Raw genomic sequence first — 26,625 nt, forward strand, 5'->3', positions numbered from 1 at the left:
GATGTCTGACGTCAATTCCGGGACCTGCATCGCTGGATCGATCGCACAGGGTAAGTAACTCTTACCCTGGTCTACTTCTACACAAAACTTTTTTTGCATAGGAGGGCTGCACAAGCGTTCGCAGCCCTGCTATGCAAAAAAGCCCTCCCCCATAGGCGGCGTCTAGTTAATTGCACGCGCAGCAAAAAGTTGCTACGTGCGATCAACTCGGAATGACCCCCACAGTCCTTGGTGCAGGACATGTGACTGAAGTAAGGTAGATCTTTGCACACCCTCAGTATATGCTCACCACTGAATAATCCACAACTTGGCTGCACGAACGCTCCATTGCCGCCTGGTAACACCCAGTTTCAAGCAAAGATATCGGTTCTTAGAAATTCATGACACATATGAGACCGATACATATTCTACAGATTTATATTTATTTGCACATAATAATGGATCATACGTCATATTATTTTTATAGTGCAGTGAGATCTCTTTGTTTTTCAGCCCCAATGTAGGGTGTTCTATTTATGGTCCTGGTTTATTATCTAATTGGTTTAATTTAACCTGCTATTATTAGTTTCCATTGTGATGAAAATGGTTGTAACAAAATAAATGAAAACAAAGCTAAAACAAAAACATGCAGTTAATTAATTCTTAGTTCACAAAGTTCAGTAGAAACTTAATTTTTCAATATAAAAATATGATTCCAAAACAATATGAAATTCAATCAGTTATTTGGGAAATGTATCAAATCCTGCTGCAAAGACAATATTAGCATATCTACGCTGTTGTACTGTTTGGCAATGTATACAGCTTGGCTTTCTTATAATCAGCCGTTTCATTTATTTGTAAGAATAAAATATTAGAAAGCTTTGTTGAATTTTCTAATAAAACCACGGCATCCTGACAGTGAGAATCCCACTTATCTTCCCCCAATGCCCTTCTAACCCTAACCCTCCCCTCCCGTAGCCAAAACCTAACCCTCCTACCCCCCGCAGCCTAACCCTCCCCGGGAGTGCATAACCCTAAACCCCTCCCCCCTTCCCACAGCCTAAACCTAACCCTCCCTCCTAAGCAACCTAACCCTCCATGAAGGTGCCTAACCCTAACACCTCCTTCCCGCAGCCTAAACCAAACTCCCTCTTCCCACAGCCTAACCCTAACCCTCCCCGCGCAGCCTAAACCTACCCTCCCTACCCCCGTGGCTTACCTGTCCGGCATGCCAGGAGTTGAACGATCGAGATTTCGGGTGTTTATACCTCGGCGCCGGGATTCTGGCGCCGGTCTTCTTAGCTGTGTCGGGATTCCGACGTCGGTATTTTGACAGCCAAGATCCTGACCATTGGAATCCTGTCCGGATCCCGTTATGGAGATTGTGTCTGCTCCTGAAATGCTGGAAGGTAAAAATGAAACGGGTAACTGCATACTGTTTGTAGATATTAGTTAAATAACAGAGACATGTGGTGAGCGTAGGCAGGGGCGGCAGAGCCTCTCCTCTCATACTCCAGTACACGATTAGAATAATACAAATATATTTATAACTTTATACAGTAAATATTATCTTGTATTATTCATATCATCTTTGTGTTAATATAATCATTTGTATGGTCAAACCTCACCACCAAATCATATATGTGTGTGTAAATCTGTCTCTGATACTAGCCAGTGCCTCATCAGTCATTGACCACACCCTCCTCACTGATAAATGAGGCCGTCAGCCTACTTAGCAGGTTTATGTATTTTGTGGTAAAGGAATAAGCACATAGTAGTATCTAGAAATACAGATAATCTATTATTCTTTCATTCTTATAATAATTACCTGTCTCTCCTTCAGTGGCCGCCGCCGGCAATAGATGACTGTGACTGCGGAGTACAGAGGCTAGTCAGCATCCTCAGGTCATGCCCTACCTGGCCCACACAGCAAACCTTCAAATTGCAGGATTCTTTTTTGCTACAGTGGGCTGGGTTTTAGGCTCCATTACCACAGGCCTTGTGCAATGGAGAGTATGGTATGTGGCCAACACCACCATAATTACTTCTGGCATTGCTTGGATAGGCATCTGGCGGACTTGCTTCTTCAGTCATGTTTTGGTGTCTCCAAACCTGGAAACCATGTACTGCCAAGAATTCAGCGTGACGGACTCCTTTATACCACAGGAAATATTTGTGGCACAAGGCCTCATGTTAGTGGCCTTGATCCTTGGGGCAATGGGGAAAGCTGCATGTGTCTACGGACTAAAGAATATTTATCATAGGACAAGCTCAATTTGGCTTACAGCAGGTGGATTTTTATATGTACTCTCCAGCATCTCCATTCTTATATCTGTGGCCTGGAACATGAACTCAGTTGTCAGTAATAGCACTATAGCCTTTCCGAGTACATTCAGTATGCCGTCCAGTCCTCAGAAGCAGGAGGTTGGGGCTGGCATTTCCCTGGGAATTGTCTCTGCCATTGTGCTTTTCATAAGTGGAATCTTTTTCTTTTGCTACAAGCTACCTCCGTTCCTTGACAACAGAACACATCCTATAAGTTCAGAGAATCCTGTGTTATCTGACAGCCTCAGTGTGACGTCAAAAGTTGCAGAGGTGTCCGGAAGTTTTGTCTCATTGAAAAGTTCTGCAAATCCGACATTAAACTGTGATGGGATTAAGAATGAGGCCTTTATCTGGGAGACAGAGGAAAACCTATGAATTTATATCTATATGTGACATCCAAACTCCCAGCAAATAATAATTAAACCCAGGTGGAAATAATGTGGATTTTGATAGCACACAATAAGCAAATTAAGTATTAGCTGGAACCTAAACATGAATATAGTAAGTTACTTATGGAAATATAGGTTTTTACAAACGTGTAAATTATTATATGTTCTACTAGATTCTTTTTTTCATTTTCTTGCCAACCTACCAAAAAATGGAGCTAGCTTTTACAGTATATGCCATTCCCACACATAAACATTAATAAGTGGTTAATGGCATTTACATATTAGGGGTCTAGTTGCCAAAGACATATTTTAACATACAGTATCACAAATATAGTTTATCTACCATCTGTTATTTGTAAGGCAGAGCGAGCTTAATTGATTGTTATACTGTAATTTATGTTACTTTGATATGACAATGCTTTCTTTTGTGAAAGGTAATAAAATAACTTTATTATGTTTTCAAGCTTACCTCAGACATCTAAATTCAGGCAAAGCACTGAGAATGTCTAGATTATATCTAATAAATATTTAAATGCCAGCGTTAATATATGCTGTGGACGCAAGGCGCATCTTATTACCATATACGATAAAAGTGTGCTGTACATCGCAAACACTACATCCCTTAAGAGAAAACAAGTACTCGCACACATTGTATGAGGTCCAATGCTCAGAGATGTATATATTTGATATTAATAGGATATGTATACAATATATCACATGTACAGTATATATCATTCAGTTATAATGTTACAATTACACAAGAAGCAGATAGTTACATAAGAATCCATTACAGCCAGCATACATAAATTACCCTGTCCCTCAATGCACAGTCCTCTCCATCTTTGACTCTGCCTCAACAGCAGCTAAACAGAACAGCAAACAACAGCAACTAACTCTCTAAGTCCTAGAAACTGCCTATATCAAAACAGTGGTAGTTAACAGGTTGTTGGTTTCAGGCTCCTTCCATTGGTACAGGAGAGGGAGGTCTCTCATTCCTTGTGTGTTATTGGTTAGTTCATATGCAAGCAACGTCCAGCCTTGAAGAAGACATCATAGGGGTTGGCCACTGGTCTCCTGCCCATATGCTTTCTTTCAGGAGATTCTTTTGTTCACTTTAGAATGTGGCTTCATATTCATACATTCAATCATAACCAATTGTTGCAATGTGCTACAATCTAACCACAGCTATCAAATTAATCCACACATTCTCCTGATCATTTTGACACTAAGCATGAGATAATTAACTTGTTCCATCCCAATAATACACATATACAGGTATCTGGTTTTACACTCTATTATATAAATACCATATAATACAAGTCTGTTGCTGGACATGTTTTATCTATGTGTAATTTATGTATTGTATGAAATAGGTGTCTGTGTGCGTCTTTATGGCGTTTCTCAGTGATTGCCCCTTTTACCGTATATACACCCACCACGCTGCAACACGCACACCGTGCGACTCTATGCATGATGTACGGTAAAGAAGCATGGTGCATCCATACACGTCAATTGCATCCTTACGCTACCACCGAGAAGCGTAAGTCTGTGTGTAGTTTGTGTTGTCTTCTTTTTCCGACTTCGACAGCACATTTATTTATAATTATATGGATTTGTAATGTAAAAAATGCCTATACCATGCAGCATGTACATTATTACATTTGTGTAGACATGCAGTAAAACATGATATTTAAATACAAAATGCAGTCTATATGCCGGCTGTCGGGATCCCGGCGTTCAGGATACCAACGTCGGAATCACGACAGCTGGCATTTTACCAACACCCGGCATCCCGACACCTGTGGCTATTCCCACTCGGTTGGTGGGCCCACACCACCAACCGAGTGGGAATAAAACCTGTGGCGAGTAAAGTGAGGCACTGGGCAAGATGCATTGTGAGCACAGCGAGACCGCGAGGGGACTCGCTACCTCCCGCCAGCATTCCAGCAGATGGGATGACGCTGTCAGTATAGTGAGACCCGGAGAAGACCCTGGTGTGCGGAGGAAGGTGCAGACGGAGCCTGCAGGGGGAGTCAAGACCCCCGGAGCACTGCCGACCGCAAGACAAGGGCACAGCCCGGTGCGGTGCTCAGCATCCCGGGCAGCACTGAAGACGCAGAGGATCGGAGGTGGCAGAAGCGCCGCAGCGTGTGGTGAGAACTTGCTAAACATCTTCCGCTGCATTACTCGGCCCCTGTGAATACCCTTCCGCTGCATCACTCTGCCATTGAGATCTCTTAAAAAGGTGTTGGCTCCCCTATATCCCCTGTGCCCGGACCAAATTAGTTAATTAAGGGGATAGCTTCCCCTCATTTGCACAGTGCCCCCTCTTAACCCCTTCCGCTGCACCACTCTGCAATTGAGGAATATATTAATTATTAGGGGGTAGGCTCCCCTTAAGTACGTGTGCCCCATCGTAATTGTTAAGGGGGTAGGCTCCCCTCACCACAGGAATCCCATCAGAGTTTTATGGTGTAAAGCTGCATTGGGCCAATCCCCTTTGAGGGAGAAGGAAAGAAGAAATGTGGCTATAGATCCCTGTCCCCAGGAACCGATGCATTATGAACTGTATAATGTAAATGTGCTGTGTTCAACACTTAATGGGTTATTGGAAATGGAAGTAATGTTGTGTTAATGCTGCTATGCTAGGAATATAGAACTGACAGTTACTGGTGTGGTAGTGACTCTAAGTGTGAAAGGTGTTAATGCAGTGCATCGAAGTTGTACCTAGTGCTTCAATTGATGTTGATGGTGTGTATATCGGTTGTAAAAAACCTGCTTAATTCATCTGTGAGTTATTACTTCAAGGCGGGCTTATTATTGACTGTATTATGCAAGCTCCGGCCAACAGTGCCTGTTAAAGATATTATACCTTTGTGCTTCTTACTTCAAGGCAGGCTTATTAATGACTGTGTTATGCCAGCTCCGCCCAGTAGTGCCTGTTAAAGTTATTATACCTGCGTGCTTATTACTTCAAGGCGGGCTTATTATTGACTGTCTTATGCAAGCTCCGCCCAGCAGTGCCTGTTAAAGTTAATATACCTGTGTGCTTTTACTACCAAGGCGGATTATTACTGACTGTCTTATGCAAGCTCCGCCCAGCAGTGCCTGTTAAAGAAAATATACCTGTGTGCTTTTATTACCAAGGCGGGTTATTATTGACTGTCTTATGCAAGCTCCGCCCAGCAGTGCCTGTTGAAGCTATTATACCTGCCTATTGGTATTGGTGGTTATACAAGACTGTGTTATTGGAGAGACAACGCCCTCTTGCTTACCTGTTCCCGCAACTCACCTGTCTATTGTTATGGCTGGTTATATGAGACTGTGCTACTGGAAGGACAATGCCAGCTTGCTTACCTGTTCCTGCAACTCACCTGCCTATTGTTATTGCTGGTTATATGAGACTTTGCCATTTAAAGACAACGCCAGCTTTCTTACCTGTTCCCGCAACTCACCTGCCTATTGTTATTGCTGGTTATATGAGACTGTGCCATTTAAAGACAACGCCAGCTTGCTTGCCTGTTCCTGCAACTCACCCGCCTATTGTTATTTCTTGATATATGAGACTGTGCTATTATAAGGACAGCGCCAGTTTGCTTACCTGTTCCCGCAACTCACCTTCCTATTGTTATTGCTGGTTATACGAGACTGTGCTATTATAAAGACAACGCCAGCTTGCTTACCTGTTCCCGCAACTCACCTGCCTATTGTTATTGCTGGTTATAAGAGACTGTGCTTTTGTAAAGACAACGCCAGCTTGCTTACCTGTTCCCGCAACTCACCTGCCTATTGTTATTGCTGGTTATAAGAGACTGTGCTATTGTAAAGACAATGCCAGCTTGCTTACCTGTTCCCACAACTCACCTGCCTATTGTCATTGCTGGTTATATGAGACTGTGCTATTTATAAGACAACGCCAGCTTATTTCAAGGTTTCTTCCTGTTGTGCATTCCAACAAAGAGTTCTAAATCTAATTGTTGCTTATTCTATCACTGACACCTTTAACATATAATAAAAAAATGGAGTTGGATCCTGATCTTTGTATTGCCATTGTGTCTGAGGGGTAAGGCAGGTCTGCAATTCTGATATTAACCGAACCAGGTTTATTTTATTACCCACATGTAGTTTAAGTGCCAGCACCAGATTTGTGGGCATTTACACCTACACAATAGCACTGCGGAGACACAAAACAGAAGTGAAGTGACCGCTAATGCGATCACTTCCGTTCTTACACAATTGCAGGTACAAGCTCCTGTCCCGGCTTATGTTTTTTAGTACATTCATACAAAAGTTACGTTTATGCCCCTGTAAAGGCTTTGGGAGTGGCAGGGAGAGACAAAGGGTGACTGGGTAGACAGTAGGTGACAGGTACAGACAGTGGGTGACACGGGGAGGTAGCTGCAGTCTCTGCACTGTCCTCTCCAACCCCCAGTGACGTGCGGTGAGGTAAATGGCAGAGGAGGCACTGACTAGTACCAGATCCAGGAAGTCAGGTGGTGACATGGAGAGGCAGAGGGTGCTGGACAGGCAGTGGGTGACAGGGGAGAGGCAGTGGGTGACAGGCAGAGGCCGAAGGTAAGAAGGGGAGAAGAGGGTGGTAGGTAGATGCAGAGGTTGGTAGGTGAAGGCGGAGGGTGGTAGGGAGTGGCATAGGATGAACAGTGCAGTTCTGTCAGAGAGGTCACCACATGCTGCGATCTCTGCACTGTCCTCTCCAACCCCCAGTGACGTGCGGTGAGGTACATGGCAGAGGAGGCACTGAATAGTACCAGATCCAGATGTACACACAATATATGAGCCCATGGGGTCATGTGGGCATTATACAAAGGTGCAGCAGTATATATTGGTGGAAATTTGGTGAGTTTTAATCAGTTGTCAGTCGGCAGTGTTTTGCCAGCATTCTCCTCCCTGTTGCTTGACTGGTGGACATTTTGCTGCTCCTCCTGCCAGTGCTGGGTGCTAAAGCAGCAGTTGGATGTCCATCTGCCTGTCAAGCTGTGCACCCTGGGTCGCAGGTAGAACCCAATACTTTGCTGCAGGTGGGCAGTGGGAGTGCAGGCTCCCCTCCTCTCTGTCCGGGTAGCCAGGCCTTGGGCGACGGTCCTGGTGGTCCCCCCCCCCGATGGCGGCCCTGGTCTGAAGTATCAGAAAACTTTATTTCAGACTGCTCAGATCATTAACTGAAAGATCCGTTTATTAACCATGGCTAATTGGGTACGCCTGTAAGGGTGGAGCTCAAAGAAGGAGATGAAATGGCTCAGGAGGAGTGACCTGTAACAAGCAGCAGGAAGGGAGAAGTATGAAAATGCCAGCACTGTGCCATCCTCAATGTGTGGGCATATAGAAGTGGGTATACTCTCTTTCAAATTATATGGTCCCCGGGGACATCTTAACAGCAGTGCTCCTACCCATCCTCCAGTGATAGGGCTGGGGTTTGTTATTAGTGGCCGCTTTGATGTCCCGTGGGAGGTAGGGGGTGTTCTATCTTCCACTTAGCGTGTAGGACCTGGAGCAGTAATTTCTGCTAATTACTCCTTTACTGCACAGAGGGTGGAAGATGAGTGTGGGGGAAGAACACTAAACTGTAGAAGGGGGCACCAGGCCCTGGTACATAACTTCCAGGGTGGTAGGGTGTGTTAAATACACAGGGGAGGGTTGGATAGTGGAGTGGGCTTAATATTCATAATTTTTCGGTGGGAGGGCAGCTTGCTTGACTGCAGATATCTCCAGTTCCTTTCAGGAGGTACTGGGGACTTGGGGATCAGAGTTCAGGAGCCAGAGAAATCCACCAACGAATATATAAAACTGCATACCAGGAGTGTGGAGCTGAAGCAGGGACCAGCTGCTGGAAGGCTGATATCCCTGGTTATGGGCATAGTAGAGACAGTCTGTCAATGTACTCTGAAAGGGGACAGTCCCAGCTTTTGTAGTATAACTTTAGAAAAACTCTAAGTCAGACAGAACCCGAGATATCTGGCTTGGAAGAGCAATTAACTGGCTCGGATGGGGTCCACTGCTTTGAAGTCGGATATCTCTGGTTCCCCACGGCCAATTTAAAAAAAATCTGGTACTCCTGGAAAAAGGGGACTCTCAGCTATCAGCTTAGGGCCCTTATGCTCCTGGGGCAACTGTCTGTTGATCCCATACGAAAAGACGGCCCTGATGGTCCCTTAGCAGTGGTTGTCTGATGATCCATCACAGAACAATGTCAGCCTGTGCTATGGGAAAATTATGTTTGCCATAGATGGGGGCAGCTTATCCCACCTACTGTATACACACATTGGGGGTAATTCCAAGTTGATCGCAGCAGGAATTTTGTTAGCAGTTGGGCAAAACCATGTGCACTGCAGGAGGGCAGATATAACATGTGTAGAGAGAGTTAGATTTGGGTGTGGTGTGTTCAATCTGCAATCTAATTTGCAGTGTAAAAATAAAGCAGCCAGTATTTACCCTGCACAGAAATAAAATAACACACCCAAATCTAACTCTTTCTGCACATGTTATATCTGCCTCCCCTGCAGTGCACATGGTTTTGCCCAACTGCTAACAAAATTCCTGCTGCGATCAACTTGGAATTACCCCCATTGTTTGGAAGATGGCAGTCTCCACTTTCAAACAATATGCCCTTTATTAGTTACCAGACAATGGCTAAGCAGCACACAGAAAATAAAACTTTCCATAAATGTGGATGATCTAAAAGTCCAGCTCTCTACCATCTTCAAATAAAAACAGTGGTCCTGATGCATCCAATTTGGCTTTTCCATACAGCTGCGGCAGGTTTCTTGCTTCCTTACACTAATGAGAGAATCCACCCATATATGCCGAAGCTCTGTGCAGCCTATTCTGCTCAGTGCTCTTATGTCTCAGCTATCATCTTTAGTATCTGGTCTATGTGTACACCCATGCTGGCTGCAAAAGTTCGGTCTGAGACTTGTGTCCAATTTCCATCCACACACTACCATAAAGCACGGCTTACATCCCCATGAAATGAAAATGATTTTTTTTCACAGTTCCATGCATTTGCATGGTCGCCGCCCAGTTACTAACCATTTACAGAAAGTCTGGTCCATCCAGGAACAGATCAATCTATATACACCAGCGATCTCCATCCATGTTCGTATGCCTGAACTGACGGATGTGAACAATCCAATTTCTTACTTTGGCGCATGCACAGTATGCTGAGATCCCAGAGATCTGTCCGCCTTTCCACTTGCTTCCAACTCAGAAGCAGGCCCTTAATGTGGTAGGTTTTAGGAATGTTATAACTCTCTATCCACATGGGATGCCACACATCTGGTATTGCTCTCCACAGTCCAAAAATGAGCAATGCTATCTAGAGTCTGTAAACTGCCTAATCCTGGCTGTGTGGTCTGAGAATACCATGGCCAGTGCCGTAACTAGGCATTTTAGCGCTGTGTGCAAGAAACGACAGTGGCGCCCCCCCCCCATGTAAAATAGGGGCAGTGCGCGCCGCAGGTGCGCAAAAAATATATAGGGGCATGGCTTCGTGGGGAAGGGGCGTGGCCACAAAATAATAGCAATTCATAGTACGGTGCACAGTAGTCTACATTATTCAAATTACGCTGCACAGTAGCGCCACTACACCAGGTAGAGCCCCTTTTATACATTACAGCAGACAGTGTCCCCCTTTTTACAAATTGCGGCAGCCAGTCCCCCTTTTTACACATTGCGGCAGCCAGTCTCCCTTTTTACACATTGCGGCAGCCAGGACCCCTTCTTACACATTGCGGCAGCCAGGCCCCCTTTTTACACATTGTGGCAGATAGACCCTTTTTACACATTGCGGCAGCCAGTCCCCCTTTTTACACATTGCGGCAGATAGACCCTTTTTACACATTGCGGCAGCCAGTCCCCCTTTTTACACATTGCAGCAGCCAGGCCCCCTTTTTACACATTGCGGCAGCCAGGACCCCTTTTTACACATTGCGGCAGCCAGGACCCCTTTTTATACATTGCGGCAGCCAGGCCCCCTTTTTACACATTGCGGCAGCCAGTCCCATTTTTTTACACATTGTGGCAGCCAGTCCCATTTTACACATTGCGGCAGCCAGTCCCCCTTTTTACACATTGCAGCAGCCAGTCCCCCTTTTTACACATTGCAGCAGCCAGTCCCATTTTTTACACATTGCGGCAGCCAGTCCCATTTTTTACACTTTGCGGCAGCCAGTCCCATTTTTTACACTTTGCGGCAGCCAGTCCCATTTTTTACATATTGCGACAGCCAGTCCCATTTTTTACACATTGCGGCAGCCAGTCCCATTTTACACATTGCGGCAGCCAGTCCCATTTTTTACACATTGCGGCAGCCAGTCCCATTTTACACATTGCGGCAGCCAGTCCCATTTTTTACACATTGCGGCAGCCAGTCCCATTTTACACATTGCGGCAGGCGGTGTCCAGAGAGAGAGAGAGAGAGAGAGAGAGAGAGAGAGAGAGGGGTATACTTACCTTCTCCCCGCTGACAGTCACAGGCTCCTCGTACAGCTCCCTCGGTGCACGCAGTGAGGTGAGAAGAAGGAGGAGGGAGGGGGAGCAGGGAGCCGCAGCAGCGCTATGTTATTGGTAGTAAGCGCCGCTGCAGCATCCCCCTCTCCTTCCGTATTGGCTGCCCGGCAGCCAATACGGAAGGAGAGGGGGATGCTGCAGCGGCGCTTACTACCAATAACATAGCGCTGCTGCGGCTCCCTGCTCCCCCTCCTCCCTCCTCCTTCTCCGCTGCCCGGCGCAGATGTCTTCTATCCTCACAGCGCGGCGCACGGCGCAGAGACTTCAGAGGCGGCATGTAATGAGTCAATTTGACTCATTACATGCCGCTGGCCGTTGCGCCCTCAGGGCAACTGCGCTGTGTGCCAAGCCCACTTGGCACACACGTAGTTACGGCTCTGACCATGGCAGAACCTTCCGTGTCAGAACATCATGCCAGGCAGTCCCTTTCTGCTGCTCCATCTCCAGTTTGTTCCACACCCAGGGTCAGACTGGCCTACCAGGGCTGCCATCAGAAATTGCGGGGCCCTGGACTGACAAAATAGGCAGTCCCGGGCCTCTTCTGTGGTGAAAATCCATCTCTCTCTTTTCCTTCTGTCCATATCGCACACTCCCACTTGTGTCTGCTCTTCAGTCCGGACTCCTCTTCTCTTCACTGGCGTGACGTCATGATGTCATGCTGCGCCGTACAATAAACTTTATTGTACAGCGAGCTGTCTGAGATCTTTTTACTGTAGCTTGCTAAGTTGGAACTGCTGCATGGGCGGCAGCCAGCAGCCCGTGCCCCAGCACCGATGAGAGAACGGCGGTGGCGCCTGGAATAGCAGCAGCGGTGGTGCCTGGAATAGCAGTACCATCAGGAATAGCAGCAGCAGAGGGCAGTACAAGCAGCACAGCACTCCACACTCTGTCAGAGTGGCCGGGCCCAGGACAAATGTACTCACAGTACCCCCTTGATGGCGTCCCTGTGACCCAGAGACATACAGGTGGAATCCATGGTGGGCCCCACTGCCTGAGGGCCCCACCCCCTCCTCTAGGGGTCAGTATCATGGATGAACTTTGAATGCTTGGTTTGTTTCTATTGAAACTACATAAGATTAACCCTCCTGCCAATCAAAATGGCACACCCTGTCCCCTCTGTTGCATGTCCTCTCTAATGGTTGGCCAAGTCCCCCTGCAGTGGTTGTACACACCCTCTTAGCTGGCCACATCCCTTAATCTTAAATCCCTAACACTGCATTCCCTAGAGCGCCCTTCATTCTCCAGTCTGACACTGCCCGCAGCTGCTGCCTCTGAGTAATTCTGACTGCGAGTGTTGCCAGTGCTCGAAGTGGGAATTTAGAAGTTGGGGGTATGGAAATTTAACTGCCCTCTCTCCCTGCCCTGAAGCTTTAGTGATATTGATAATATGTTCTTAATTTAGCAGGATATGTTGAACAACCTTTGCTCAACTCTCTTATGTCTTCCATGTGTTCCTTCTGCTTTCGTATCTGTTTTCTTTGTTTGTCACTCGCCTCATGTGCCCATATCTTCATCTAGGTAACCCTCTTACTCCCTATATACTCTCCTTTGTGTCTGATCACCTGCATCTTTCTGACCTTTACTTTCCCCATACACCTCTCACTCCCTGCTACCCTTTCAGCCCCTGCCTCTATCTCACCTTCTGCACCTCTCACTCCCCTATCTCACCCCCTGCACCTCTCACTTCCCTAACTCACCCCAATGCTTTTCACTCCCCTATCTCACCTCCTGCACCTCTGACTCCCCCATCTCACCCCCTGCGCCTCTCACTCCCCTAATCTCACCCCCTGCACCTCCCACTCTTCTATCTCACCTCCTGCTCCTCTCACTCCCTTCTTTCACACACCTCCCCCACACCACATATCTCTCTACGCAGGGACAGAGGCAGAGTTGGGGGCGTCGCGTCCCACCTGGAGTGCAATTTAAATTTGGCACCGGCTATCAGCCACTCCCGACTCATGGACCAGCTGCCACTCAAAAGAAGGGCCTGCATTTTGAGCCTGCTGCCGACTGCGCACCAATTGTGGATCACCGGTCAATGAGAAGCTGCGCTTGGCAGCTTCTCATTGGCTGGCTGTCCGCAAGCAATGATTGGCTCACTCTAGATTGAAAAAAAGCCACCCCTTCTTTTGATTGGCAGTCGGCCCACTAGCTGGGGTTGGCTGGCTGCTGGTGCTTACTTTAAACTGCACTGCAGCCGGGACCCGATGCTGCCAGCTCTACCTCCATCCCAGCTTCGCCGATGATGGAGATGTGTCCCCAGAGGGACACATCTCCACACAATGCTGCTTCAGTACATTCTCTACTGCGGCAAAAATGAAATAGCAGCAGGAAGTGGCAGTATGTCATACCGCTGTATACCAACCCACTTCAGGCACTCAACTATGTTACTGGAATCAGTGTACAGCACAGCTGACATCTGACAAAGACAGAGAGCTACCAGTTGTGGACTGAAAGAGTTGATCAAACTTTGCCTTTGAACGAACTGGGCCATTTGGAATTCAGTGGTGAATGGTGAAGCTAAGAAAGCCTTGAGGGGGCCTCTGAGTAACAACTAGGGTTGCCACCTCATCCCTTTAATACTGGACACTTATTAATTACACAAGTTCTGTGGCTGATTAAAACCAGGTGAAATGGAGTTTTGAAGTCAGCCAGCCACAGAACTAGTGTAATTAATATGTGTCCAGAATTAAAGGGATGAGGTGGCAACCCTAGTAACAACTTGTCATGAACCGATCACTCACCACTGTGGGTTCTGGGGTCTGTCTGTTGCCGGCAGAGTTGCTCGCGGTGCTGTGCGGCCATGTGGGGATGCGGCGTAGTCAGCACCAGAGGTAATGCAGTTTCTGGGAGCCGGGAGTGCAGGGACGAAGACGCCACTGTGCATCTGCAGTATAGGAGGCGGCCATGTTGGAGACCAAATGAGCACCTGAGAGCACATGTGAAACACCTGTGGGTAAGTGTTAGCCAATCCCGTGCTTGCGCTGCCTTTAAGTAGGCTGGGATTATGTTACTTTGAGGCAGTGCTTTGTTGTATCTACTCTATACCCTAGCTCTGTGCTCTCTCCGTGATATCCTGTGTAGTTCCAGTGGTCCTGATATCACCTCCACTCCCAGAGGTCTTCCTGCAGCTTTCACCGCAAGAGATTCACCAGCTCCCTGCTCTGCTGTCAGTTAATCGCTCTCCAAGTGGCAACAAGTGGAATCCCCGGAGTCCTGTGTGAGATTTCTCTGTTCAGTGACTGCCTGCTATAATTACAGTCTGTGGAAGTTTCCACTTTATCCTGGTTCTCGTTCTCTCATCATCCAGTTTAACTCATTCTTCACTATTGTCGTCTGCTGCAGTTTCACAGTGCTTTAAGTTTTATCTTCACAACTTGCAAGTATTCCATTCAGTATTGTATTTTCATTGTTGCTGCAATCAAGGACAATTCTTCACAGCCTTCCAGTTTAACCTTCAAGCTTCAGTACAAGTCTCTACAGTTATTAATTTATGTCTACAATATCCAGTTAACACTCCTTACAGTTTGGCACCAATCATTGCTTCATTTGGACAATTCTTCTTTCATTCACGAGCCTGTTTAAACTCAGTTGTATGAACATTTCTTCAATGCATCTTTAAGACTGTTCCTGCTTATCATTATACCATTCATTGCAATACGTCAGTATACAGATGGTGACTAATAACTGTCATTTAACTCCTTACTGGAATTGTTGCCTTTAATAAATATATGAAACAGAACTTTCTTCGTCCTCACTGTTTTCATCATACCCCAGCACCTACACCTTCGGTTGGTCCAGGGTTAACGTATTCACAAAAACACTCGGCCTTGACAGTAAACACTGGCCCCATGGATCCGTCAGGTGACCAATTTGCAGGAGGCGGTGCTACGGCAAACATCCTTTCCCATTTGGAAAATCAGGAGCTGTACAGCCACAAATAGTTCAGTTTATGCAAACTATATCAGATCATTTGGAGGCTCTTCATACGACTATAAAGACACCACAAGTTCAAGTTCCAGCTCCGGTTGTCTCAGCTTCCGCAACGGTTTCTCCAGTGACAGTGCCTATGTCTCATCTGCAGTTACCTTCGCCAAGTAAGTTTGAAGGAACCCAAAAGCTTTGGAGAGGATTTCTGAACAAATGCGAGATCCAGTTTGAACTGTTGTCTGCTAGTTTTCCATCAGCCCATTCTAAGATCGCATATATTATTGCCCTCCTGTCCGGTCAGTCCTTAGAGTGGGCATCGCCACTGTGGGAGAGTGGAGATCTTATTCTCTCTAATTATAAAGAGTTCGTATCATCCTTCCAGAAAATTTTCGATGAACCAGGTAGAACCACCTCTGCATCTTTGGAGATTCTCTGTCTACATCAAGGTTTACGTTCTGTTAGTCAATATATTATTCAGTTTCGCACATTGTCTTCAGAGTTAAATTGAAATGAGGAGGCCCTGGTTGCAGCATTTTGGAATGGACTCTCAGAAATAATCAAGGATGATTTAACTATTCGTGATGTGGCAACTAGCTGGATGAATTAATTTCCATCTGCAATAAACTTGATCTGCGCTACAGAGAGCGATGTTTAGAGAAATCCAAGGTAGAGCGATTTAGTCCGCAATATCGTTGCAGACCTCGACAAGATTCTTTTTCATCTCATTCTCCTGTAATGACAGAAGAGCCTATGCAGATCGGCCGCTCTCGCCTTACGGAGGAGGAACGAATTCGTCGTCAACAGGGTAACCTTTGCATGTACTGCAGGTCCTCCGAACATTTAATTAAGTCTTGCAAACTCCGGCCGGGAATCTCTCGCTCCTAGCTTATTCAAGAGAGGTTAAGCTAGGAGTTACTTTGGAATCAAGTTGCCTATTCGTTTTGAAGTTCCGGGTTCTACAGTTAAAGTTTCTGCTCTCCTAGATTCCAGTGCAGCCGAGAACTTCATCACCTCAGCCTTTGTCATACGATCTAAAGTTCAAACCATGCCTCTGGAAGTAGCAGTTGCTGTTACAGCAGTGGATGGAAGTTGAATTCCAGATGGCATAATTACTCACTGAACCGTATGTCTCAAGATGAAAGTTGGTGTGCTCCATTCTGAATATATGTTCTTTCTCGTGATTCCCAAAGCCTCTCATGATACAGGTTGAGTATCCCATATCCAAATATTCCGAAATACGTAATATTCCGAAATACAGACTTTTTTGAGTGAGACTGAGATAGTGAAACCTTTGTTTTTTGATGGCTCAATGTACACAAACTTTGTTTAATACTCAAAGTTATTAAAAATATTGTATTAAATGACCTTCAGGCTGTGTGCATAAGGTGTATATGAAACATAAATGAATTGTGTGAATGTACACACACTTTGCTTAATGCACAAAGTTATAAAAAATATTGGCTAAAATTACCATCAGGCTTGGGTGTATAAGGTGTATTTGTAACATAAATGCATTCTGTGCTTAGATTTAGGTCCCATCACCATGATATCTCATTATGGTATGCAATTATTCAAAATACGGAAAAATCCGATATCCAAAATTCCTCTGGACCCAAGCATTTTGGATAAGGGATACTCAACCTGTATGATAATTGGATTACCGTGGCTGCAGAAACATAATCCACAATTCAACTGGCAAATCATGGAAATTCTTTATGGGGAGAATCTTGTACCAAGGACTGTTTAGCTTCAGTTAAACCCCTCTGGTCAGTCGGTCTTTCCGAGTTACCTTCAGTCTATCAATCTTTTGTGGATGTCTTCATTAAACAAGCGGCTGACTCCTTACCCCCTCATCGCGAATGGGACTGCCCAATAGATTTGGTGCTGGGCAAAATACCTCCTAGGGGGGCGAATTTATCCGCTGTCCATCCCGGAGACTCAAGCTATGTCTGAGTATATACAAGAGAATTTATCCAAAGGATTTATTAGACCATCTTCTTCACCTGCAGGAGCCAGATTCTTCTTCATTAAGAAGAAAGACGGTGGTTTACGACCATGCATAGATTATCGCGGACTTAATGAGATCACTGTGAAGAACAAGTACCCATTGCCGTTAATTCCAGAATTATTTGACCGGGTAAAGGGAGCTACTGTGTTTTACAAAATTAGAGCTTCGAGGATGCCTACAATTTAATTCCTATCCGTGCAGGGGACGAATGGAAGACTGCCTTTAATACCCGGGATGGGCATTACGAATACCTTGTAATGCCTTTTGGTCTTTGTAATGCTCCTGCAGTTTTCCAAAGCTATGTGAACGAACTTTTTCGGGATCTTCTCTACAGGTGTTTAGTAGTGTACTTGGATGATATCTTAATATTTTCCAAGGATCTGAAGTCTCACCATCACCAAGTTAAAGAGGTACTGACCCGCCTGAGGAAAAATTGACTATATTGTAAGTTGGAGAAGTGTACATTTGAAGTATCTTCTATACCGTTACTTGGTTACATCATTTCTGGATCAGAGCTATGAATGGATCCTGTAAAGGTACAAGCTATCCGAGACTGGTCCACTCCTACAACTCTCAAGGGGATTCAGAGATTCCTTGGCTTCGCAAATTTTCATAGGAAATTCATTAAGAATTACTCTACGTTGGCCGCTCCCATCACAGCCCTGACTCGCAAGGGAGCAAATCCTACGAACTGGTCTTCTGAAGCAATCAAAGACTTCTCCGATTTAAAGCAAGATTTTGTGTCAGCCCCCAATCTTCGACAGCCAGATTTGAACCGTCCCTTTCTAGTGGAGGTAGACGCATCTACGGAAGCAGTGGGAGCTGTGCTGTCACAAGTCTTTGAAGATAAAAAAATGTCAATCCCTGCGGATATTTCTCCAGTAAGTTACTACCGGCCGAACGTAATTATGCTATTGGGGAGCAGGAATTACTTGCCATCAAATTGGCGTATGAGGAGTGGTGATACCTTCTAGAGGGAGCCCAACACCCCATTACAGTATATACTGATCATAAGAATCTTCTTTATCTGCATTTGGCTCAGTGTTTGAATCCACGACAAGCTCGATGGGCTCTTTTTCTTACCCAATTTAATTTTAAGCTCACCTATCATCCAGGGTCTCAAAACAAAAAAGCAGATGCGCCCTTTCTCTGTCTTCCAATTTTTCTGAATCAAATGATGCTACCACGAAACAAGCCATTGTGAGTCCTACATCCTTTTTAATATCTCGAACTTCTCCGGTCCCAGTTCCTCCGCCTGGCAAAACCTTTGTCACCACAAATCTTCGAAAATGACTACTTACTTGGGCTCACTCTTCATCCTTCATGGGTCATCCTGGGGTCCTAAAGACTCTCAAATTTATTCAACAGTCTTACTGGTGGCCACGTCTTAAAGCCGATGTTCAAGAGTTTATAGCAACATGTTCTAAATGTGCCCAACATAAGAGTCCAAGGAGTTCTCCTCCAGGTTTGTTATATGCGTTATCTCTACCCAAACAACCGTGGACTCATATCTAAATAGATTTCGTGACCGATTTACCTCTATCAAAAGGGCGGAATACCATTTGGGTGATAGTGGATCAGTTTTAGATAATGGCCCATTTCATTCCGTTAACTGGATTACCATCAGCTCCTTCACTAGCCAGATTATTCATTTCTGAGATCTTTAACTTGCATGGCCTTCCTCAAGAGATCATCTCTGATCGGGGAACACAATTTGCAGCCAAGTTTTGGAGGTCAATTTTTCTTTGGTGTATCATCCCCAGACAGATGGACAAACTGAGAGAGTAAATCAAGATCTTGAAACCTTTCTCCATTTATACATATCTTCCTCACAGGATGATTGGATTTACTACCTTCCATTGGCAGAATTCGCTCATAATAATCTCTTTCATTCATCTTCAGAATCTACGCCGTTTTATACCAACTTTAGTTATCATCCTTGTGTGCCAGAGTTCCATCAGTTGCCAGCTCAAGAGGTTCCAGCAGCAGATCAAGTGCTTCAATGGTTGTCTATAATCTGGATGTGTGCGCAAGTCAATGATTAAATCCTCTGCACGTTATAAATCTTTCGCAGACAGAAAACGTAAGGCTGTACTAAACTACAAGGTAGGAGACCAAGTTTGGATTTCTACTCGGAATCTTAAAATTCAAAATTCCTTCTAAGAAGTTTGCTCCCAAGTTTATTGGTACTCAATCCTGTGTCATACAAAGTCAAGTTGCCACCTTCTTTGAAAATTTTCTTTGAAAATTCCTAACGCCTTTCATATATCATTGTTGAAACCTTTGATTCTCAATAAGTTTCGTACTGCCCTGTCCAAACCTCCTAAAGTTCACTCTGTGCAGGATGAGGAATTTGAGGTTAAGGAGATTGTGGACTCACGTCGTCCATATGGACATCTGCAGTTTCTTGTTGATTGGAAGGGTTATGGTCCAGAGGAGAGGTCCTGGGTTTTTGCTGAAGATGTTCATGCTCCAAGACTGGTACAAAAATTTTACTCCAAGAATCCTGACAAAGCTCAAAGGTGTCTGGAGTCCACCCTTAAAGGGGGAGGTACTGTCAAGAACCGATTGTTGAAATATGTACAACAGACTATGGGTTTGTTTATATGCATGTAGTTACCGTACAGGGGCAGCAGATGGCGCTGTATACTTACAGAGGTGTAGTGTTTGTCTGTTGCATATGTTTGTACTTGTTTGTTTTATCTCCTCACATGTGTGTTCTAGAAAAGTCTCTGAGAAAAGGAGATGAGCTGATGTTACTGACATGTTTAAGTTGAGAAGCTGATACTAAAACCTGTTGTTATATTGATCCTGCTATTCAGTACTATATAAAGAAGATATACATCTCAAGTCTCGTTCTGTCTGCATACAAGGTAACTCCTGAGGTGATACTTTATCTATAAGACTTCCCGCTGCACACCTATGGTATCGATCCATCGCACTATGCCAACAGGTTATGGGCCCAGACTGGAGTCTATACAAGATAAAGTTTTAAGCAGCATCCAGATCACGAGTCGCACTGCAAGTCCCAGCAGGCGCAGACAGCAGACTGTGTAACGCACACAAGAAACAACCCAGGAGAACCTTGGAAAGAAAACTGTGAGTAAAACAAGTTTAATACCACAGAAGAATAGAGAGATCTATACAAGGAAGGGTTATGGCAAATTACACAGATCTCAGACTAGCTGCTAGCAAGCTTTCTAATGAGAACTATCAAACATGGAAGTTTAAAGTAGAAATGCTATTAACCAGAGATGATTTATGGGATGTTATAAATGCAGACAGACCTGAAGGAGAGGATCAGCAGTGGATTAAGAAGGACAGACAGGCAAGAGCCACTATAAGTTTACTAGTGGAAGATGAACAGCTTATACACATAAGACAAGAGAGTACAGCTAAAGGCATGTGGACTGCATTACAGAGAGTGCATGAAGGATCAAGTTTGAACAGCAAACTATTCCTATTAAGAAAATTATATCAAATGAGATTTAATAAAGGCAAGACAATGCAAGAACACATCAGTGCACTACTAGAGATAACCATACAGCTCAGGTCAATGGGAGAAGAAATCAAAAGCAACCACATAGTAGCCATCCTCCTTTGCAGTTTACCAGATACACACAGTGCACTAATAAACGCACTAGAAATGAGACCTGAAGCAGAAATCACACCAGACTTTGTGAAGAACAGGCTCATAGAGGAGTATCAACGCAGAAAGGAGCTTACAGAGTGCAATACTGAAAGTGACACAGAGAAAGCACTTAAAATGGCGGACACTAAGCCACACACCAGGGAAACAAGAGCTTGTTTCAGATGCAAGAAAGTGGGTCACCTGAAAAAAGATTGCACCATATGGAAGACAGAGCAGCACAAACCACCAGAAAGATTAAACAAACAAAGAGTCAAAGCCACACTTACAGATACAGGAGCACACACTTGGAATGGAACATTTAAAGCGACAGTAACCCAATTGTCAGAAAAGTGGTATGTAGACTCAGGAGCGACTAGTCATATGACAAATAACAAGGACTTCTTTACTGAACTTGATTTGAACCATAAAGAAACAATCTACCTAGCAGATGGAACAAATATCATTGCAGAAGGGAAAGGGAATGGTCAATTCCTATGCTCCAAGGGTAATGGCAGCTATGCAGAAATACCCGTGACAGATGTGCTATATGTTCCCAAGCTTGAGGGAGCACTGCTATCAGTAAAGAATCTAGTAGAAAAAGGACTTACTGTAAAATTTCAGAATAATAAGTGTTTTATCCAAAACGGAAGAGAAACACTAGCTACAGCCAGAATAAAAGAACATTTATACTGTCTGGATATCGCAGCACAGCAGGCAAAGCTGAGTACACAGAAACACGCTGACTGTATTCACAAGTGGCATAGAAGATTAGGACACAGACACCCAGATTGCATAAAGGAAATGCAGAAGAGAGACCTAGCCAGGGATCTCAAAGTGTCAGACTGTTCAGAAAAGATGAAGTGCCAATGCTGCATAAAAGCAAAAGCAACAAGGACAACAATTCCTAAGAAAAGTGAAAACAGAGCTTCCAGACCACTAGACCTGGTACATAGTGATGTATGCGGACCTATGAAAACGCGAACCGTAGGAGACAAAAGGTATATGCTGACATTCATTGACGACTACTCCAGGTTCACAGTCACTTATCTAATAAAAAGTAAAGATGAAGTCTTAGAAAAGCTGCAAGACTATGTGACCATGACCAGAAACAGGTTCAAGAGGAATATGCTAACTCTTCGCAGCGACAATGGAGGCGAGTTCACAGGACAGAAAATAGAACGGTACTTGAGAGGACTCGGTATTGAGCATCAGAAGACAGTACCATATACACCAGAGCAAAACGGTGTATCTGTGCACACCTATGGTATCGATCCATCGCACTATGCCAACACCGATCACTTACCACTGCGGGTTCTGGGGTCCATCTGTTGCCAGCGTGGTTGCTCACGGTGCTGTGCTGCCGTGTGGGGACGCGGCGTGGTCAGCGGCAGAGGTGATGCAGGTTCTGGGTGCCGGGAGTGCGGGGACCGAATGGCCGAAGACGCCGCTGTGTGTCTGCAGTATAGGAGGCGGCCATGTTGGAGACCAAATGAGCACCTGAGAGCACTTGTGAAACATCTGTGGGTAAGTGTTAGCCAATTCCGTGCTTGTGCTGCCTTTAAGTAGGCTGGGATTATGTTACTCTGAGCCAGTGCTTTATTGCTTTATTGTATCTACTCTATACCCTAGCTCTGTGCTCTCTCCGTGATATCCTGTGTAGTTCCAGTAGTCCTATTATAGCCTCCGCTTCCAGGGGTCTTCCTGCAGCCTTCATCACAAGAGATCCACCAGCTCCCTGCTGTGCTGTCAGTTAATCGCTCTCCAAGTGGCAACAAGTGGAATCCCCGGAGTCCTGTGTGAGATTTCTCTGTTCAGTGACTGCCTGCTATAACACAGTCTGTGGAAGTTTCCACTTCATCCTGGTTCTCGTTCTCTCATCATCCAGTTTAACTCATTCTTCACTATTGTCGTCTGCTGCAGTTTCACAGTGCTTCAAGTGTTATCTTCACAACTTGCAAGTATTCCATTCAGTATTGTATTTTCATTGTTGCTGCAATCAAGGACAATTCTTCACAGCCTTCCAGTTTAACCTTCAAGCTTCAGTACAAGTCTCTACAGTTATTCATTTATGTCTACAATATCCAGTTAACACTCCTTACAGTTTGGCACCAATCATTACTTCATTTGGACAAATCTTTAATTCACGAGCCTGTTTAAACTCAGTTGTATGAACATTTCTTCAATGCATCTTTAAGACTGTTCCTGCTTATCATTATACCATTCATTGCAATACGTCAGTATACAGATGGTGGCTAATAACTGTCATTTAACTCCTTACTGGAATTGTTGCCTTTAATAAATATATGAAACAGAACTTTCTTCGTCCTCCCTTTTTTCATCATACTCAAGCACCTACACCTTCGGTTGGTCCAGGGTTAAGGGATTCACAAAAACACTCAGCCCTGACACATCTGAAGCATATTAAGGAGTATGAGAGGTGGCTGAAGCAGGTATATATATATAGGGGCATACCTGAGGGGGTTTTGAGACTGGCATATATAAAGGGGCATGACTAAGGGGGCTATGAGGTACATAAAAGATTATGAATGAGGTGTCTCTGAGGATGGCATAGAATGTCATGACTGAAGGGGATGTTTGGCATGTACAGAGGCATGAGGGGCTCTGGGTTGACATAAATGGAGGGACTATGAGACGTATAAGGGCATGAGTGGGGTCGAGGCATGTAAAGGGGCATGAAGGGGCTAAGGAATACTGGTCTTTAGTCTTGTAGACAAATGTAGTACTCTGTAGATGATAGCTGGCCAACCTGTGGCTCCCCAGCTGTACAAATTCCAGTCTTAGCTGAGCTACAGTATGAACAGCATATCATATTGAAGTATTTTGTTCCTGAGAAGCAGCTTTACCTCTTGAAATCAGGCCCATCTCTTCTGTGGGGTTGGAATAAAACCCACAAAGATGAGATCACAGAAAAGGGAACAAAAAGGAGGGGTGGGGACAGTGTCAAGCGTCCAGCACCCAGCTCTCCTTCCAGGCCTGCTCTGCGCCCAGCGACCAGCTCTCCTTTCATGCCCGCTCTCTGCCCAGCACATCTTTGTGTGCATATAAACAGCATCTCCCAGTGTGTGGACGCGTCTCCTCTGGTCTCTGGGTGAGTACATCAGCTGCCAGGACCCTGAAGGGACCAATCAGCGGCTTTTGCAATTACCGGGTCGAAAAACCCGGGTAAGAGCTGTTTCCACTGCGGTGTTACCAGGTTTTACCCACTAAAAACCCTGCTCAATAGCCGGGGAAAAAATTCTGGGTCAATAAACCCGGGATTTTTTCCTTGAAGCCGCTTCCACTGAGCCACATCCCAGGTAGACATGGCAATTACCCAGGTTATTTAGGCAGTGGAAACGGGGTACAAGTCTGCTGTGTGTGTGTCTGTGGATCTGAGTGCTCAATTGTCGTACCAGAAATGGAATAATTAAGTGGCTTACCATGATCATTGGGCCTGCACTGTACTGTATTACAAAAACGGCAATTTGTTTGGGGCAGACTATGGGCCTAATTCAGACCTGACTTCTGTACTGCAAATTACACTATCCTGCGATCAGATAGTCGCCGCCGAGGGGGAGTGAAACTCCGCCCCGTGCAAGTGAGCAATTGCATTTGTGGGCTGTGCGAAAATTCCCCTCAGTCAGCGGACAGCTGCAAAACTGTTCACATCACACTCACCATCGAATGTTTTTCCCATTCTGTGCAGTGTATGCAGTCTAGCTCAATACTACTCCAGTGCGACGAAATCAGGCTGATCGGGGCCGAAGGTGATGTCACATACCCTCCCTGAAAACGATTGGGAATGCCTGCGTTTTTCCTGACACTCCCAGAAAACGGTAAATTGCCACCCATAAACGTCCTCTTCCTGTCAATCACCTTGCGAACGCCCGTATGATCGAAATTATCGCACCATCTTGTCGTTTGGCGATGCGCCTGCACATTGCAGTGTATACACATGCGCAGTATTTCGATAATCACCCGCTGTGCGAAAGCGCACAGCAACGATCAGGTCTGAATCGGACCCTATAGCTTGTTACATGCTAATTATGCATCCTTCATGGGTTGGCGACGATCGCTCTAAAAATTAAACATTTGGAAACTCCCTCCAGAAATCCTGCGTTTGCCCTTGTTTTACACTTCCGTTTTGCAAGTGTTTCAATATTCTTGTATTTTACACAAATGTGAGTTTGCAGACCTATGCCAAACTGCGATGTTATTGTTAGAGAGTGGGCTTATAACTGGCTACCCTTCCATGAAATAGTACTTACTGTATACTATCTTTTATTTATGGAAGATTTGTGACCTTTACCATTTACTGTGTTGACAGAGGCATATACACACCTGGATTTTGCTTTTGCGCTCTTTGCGATTGATTGAATGAAATTGTCTTTGGGCAAATTTCTGGAGGACTCCCACTCCTGGAAAACTGGCAACTATGTTCATTGTACTTTGTTTATAAACAATCTGTATCACTGAAGAATAATGGACTTAATGTTTGAGAATTAGCAAACAGATGTGCAGAAACAATTTCTTCTCTGAGATAATTGCAGATATGCTCAGAGAACTGTCAAATGTTTTGCTTTTATATAAAAGTGTTATAATTTCCAGATAAACAATGAGTTGGTACGTAACTTCTGGCTCAGTTTATTTATTGATACTGAAGCAGGAAGAGTATAAATTAATTTTTACACATAGCTTCTTCATATTGATTATTTTGTTCTTGTTGAATAAACAGCAAATTAAAATCAGTTACAATATATTTGTCATCTAAAATTTTGGGGGTAATTCAGATCTGATCGCAGCAGCAAATTTATTAGCTAACGGGTAAAACCATGTGCGCTGCAGGTGGGGCAGATATACAGTAACATTTGCAGAGAGAGTTAGATTTAGGTGGGTTATATTGTTTCTGTGCAGGGTAAATACTGGCTGCTTTATTTTTGCACTGCAATTTAGATTTCAGATTGAACACCCCCCCCACCCAAATCTAACTCTCTCTGCACATGTTATATCTGCCTCCCCTGCAGTGCACATAGGGGGTCATTCCGAGTTGATCGCTAGCTGCCGTTGTTCGCTGCGTAGCGATCAGTGAAAAAAATGGCTAATCTGTGCATGCGTATGCATGGCAATGTGCACGCGCGTAATACAGGTACAAAGTCCTTTTGTGGTTTTGCACTGGTTCTAGCGCCGATTCCAATCGCACAGCCAAACGCAAGGAGATTGACAGGAAGTGGAAGTTTCTGGGTGGCAACTGACCATTTTCTGGGAGTGTTTGGAAAACGCAGGCGTGGCTGGGCGGGTATCTGATGTAATTACCGTGACACTCGTCGCAGCAATCATTGCACAGAATAAGTAACTACAGGGCTGGTCTTGTTCTGCACAAAATGTGTTTGCTGCCGCGTGCGTGGCTGCACAGGCGATCACACTCCTGCAAAACAAAAATACACTCCCCCGTGGGCGGCGACTATGCATATGCATGGCTGCTAAAAGTAGCTAGCGAGCGATCAACTCGGAATGACCCCCATGATTTTGCCCAACTGCTAACAAATTTGCTGCTGCGATCAGATCTGAATTAGGCCCTAAATACATTTTAGAACGTTGTGATGACTAAATAATTTTTAATTGTGTCCTGATATATAAAAAACACAAGACTGTATGTATATAAACTCCAATTAGAAAGCATCTTCAAACCTCTACCAATGGTAATCCAGAGAATATTATATTACCAGTTTGAAATCTAAAGTATGCTATTGTCTGTTTTTTATTTATGAACATTGGGCCTTATTCAGGTTGGCATGCTAATGTGGTGCAATCGCATTGGGATGGTGTTTGCAGCAGTG

The 26,625-nt window shown here is 44.9% G+C and overlaps 1 protein-coding gene across 1 annotated transcript; it reads left to right on the top strand.

The window, feature by feature from the left end:
• The first annotated feature begins 1,832 nt into the window (after positions 1-1,832).
• On the top strand, positions 1,833-3,027 carry LOC135051236 (claudin-34-like). The gene has a single exon (XM_063957331.1). The coding sequence runs from the start codon at positions 1,888-1,890 to the stop codon at positions 2,677-2,679; it is 792 nt and encodes a 263-aa protein (XP_063813401.1). The 5' UTR covers positions 1,833-1,887; the 3' UTR covers positions 2,680-3,027.
• The last annotated feature ends 23,598 nt before the right edge of the window (positions 3,028-26,625 follow it).

Source organism: Pseudophryne corroboree, chromosome 2 (genome assembly GCF_028390025.1).
Source record: "Pseudophryne corroboree isolate aPseCor3 chromosome 2, aPseCor3.hap2, whole genome shotgun sequence".
Lineage (NCBI taxonomy): Eukaryota > Metazoa > Chordata > Amphibia > Anura > Myobatrachidae > Pseudophryne > Pseudophryne corroboree.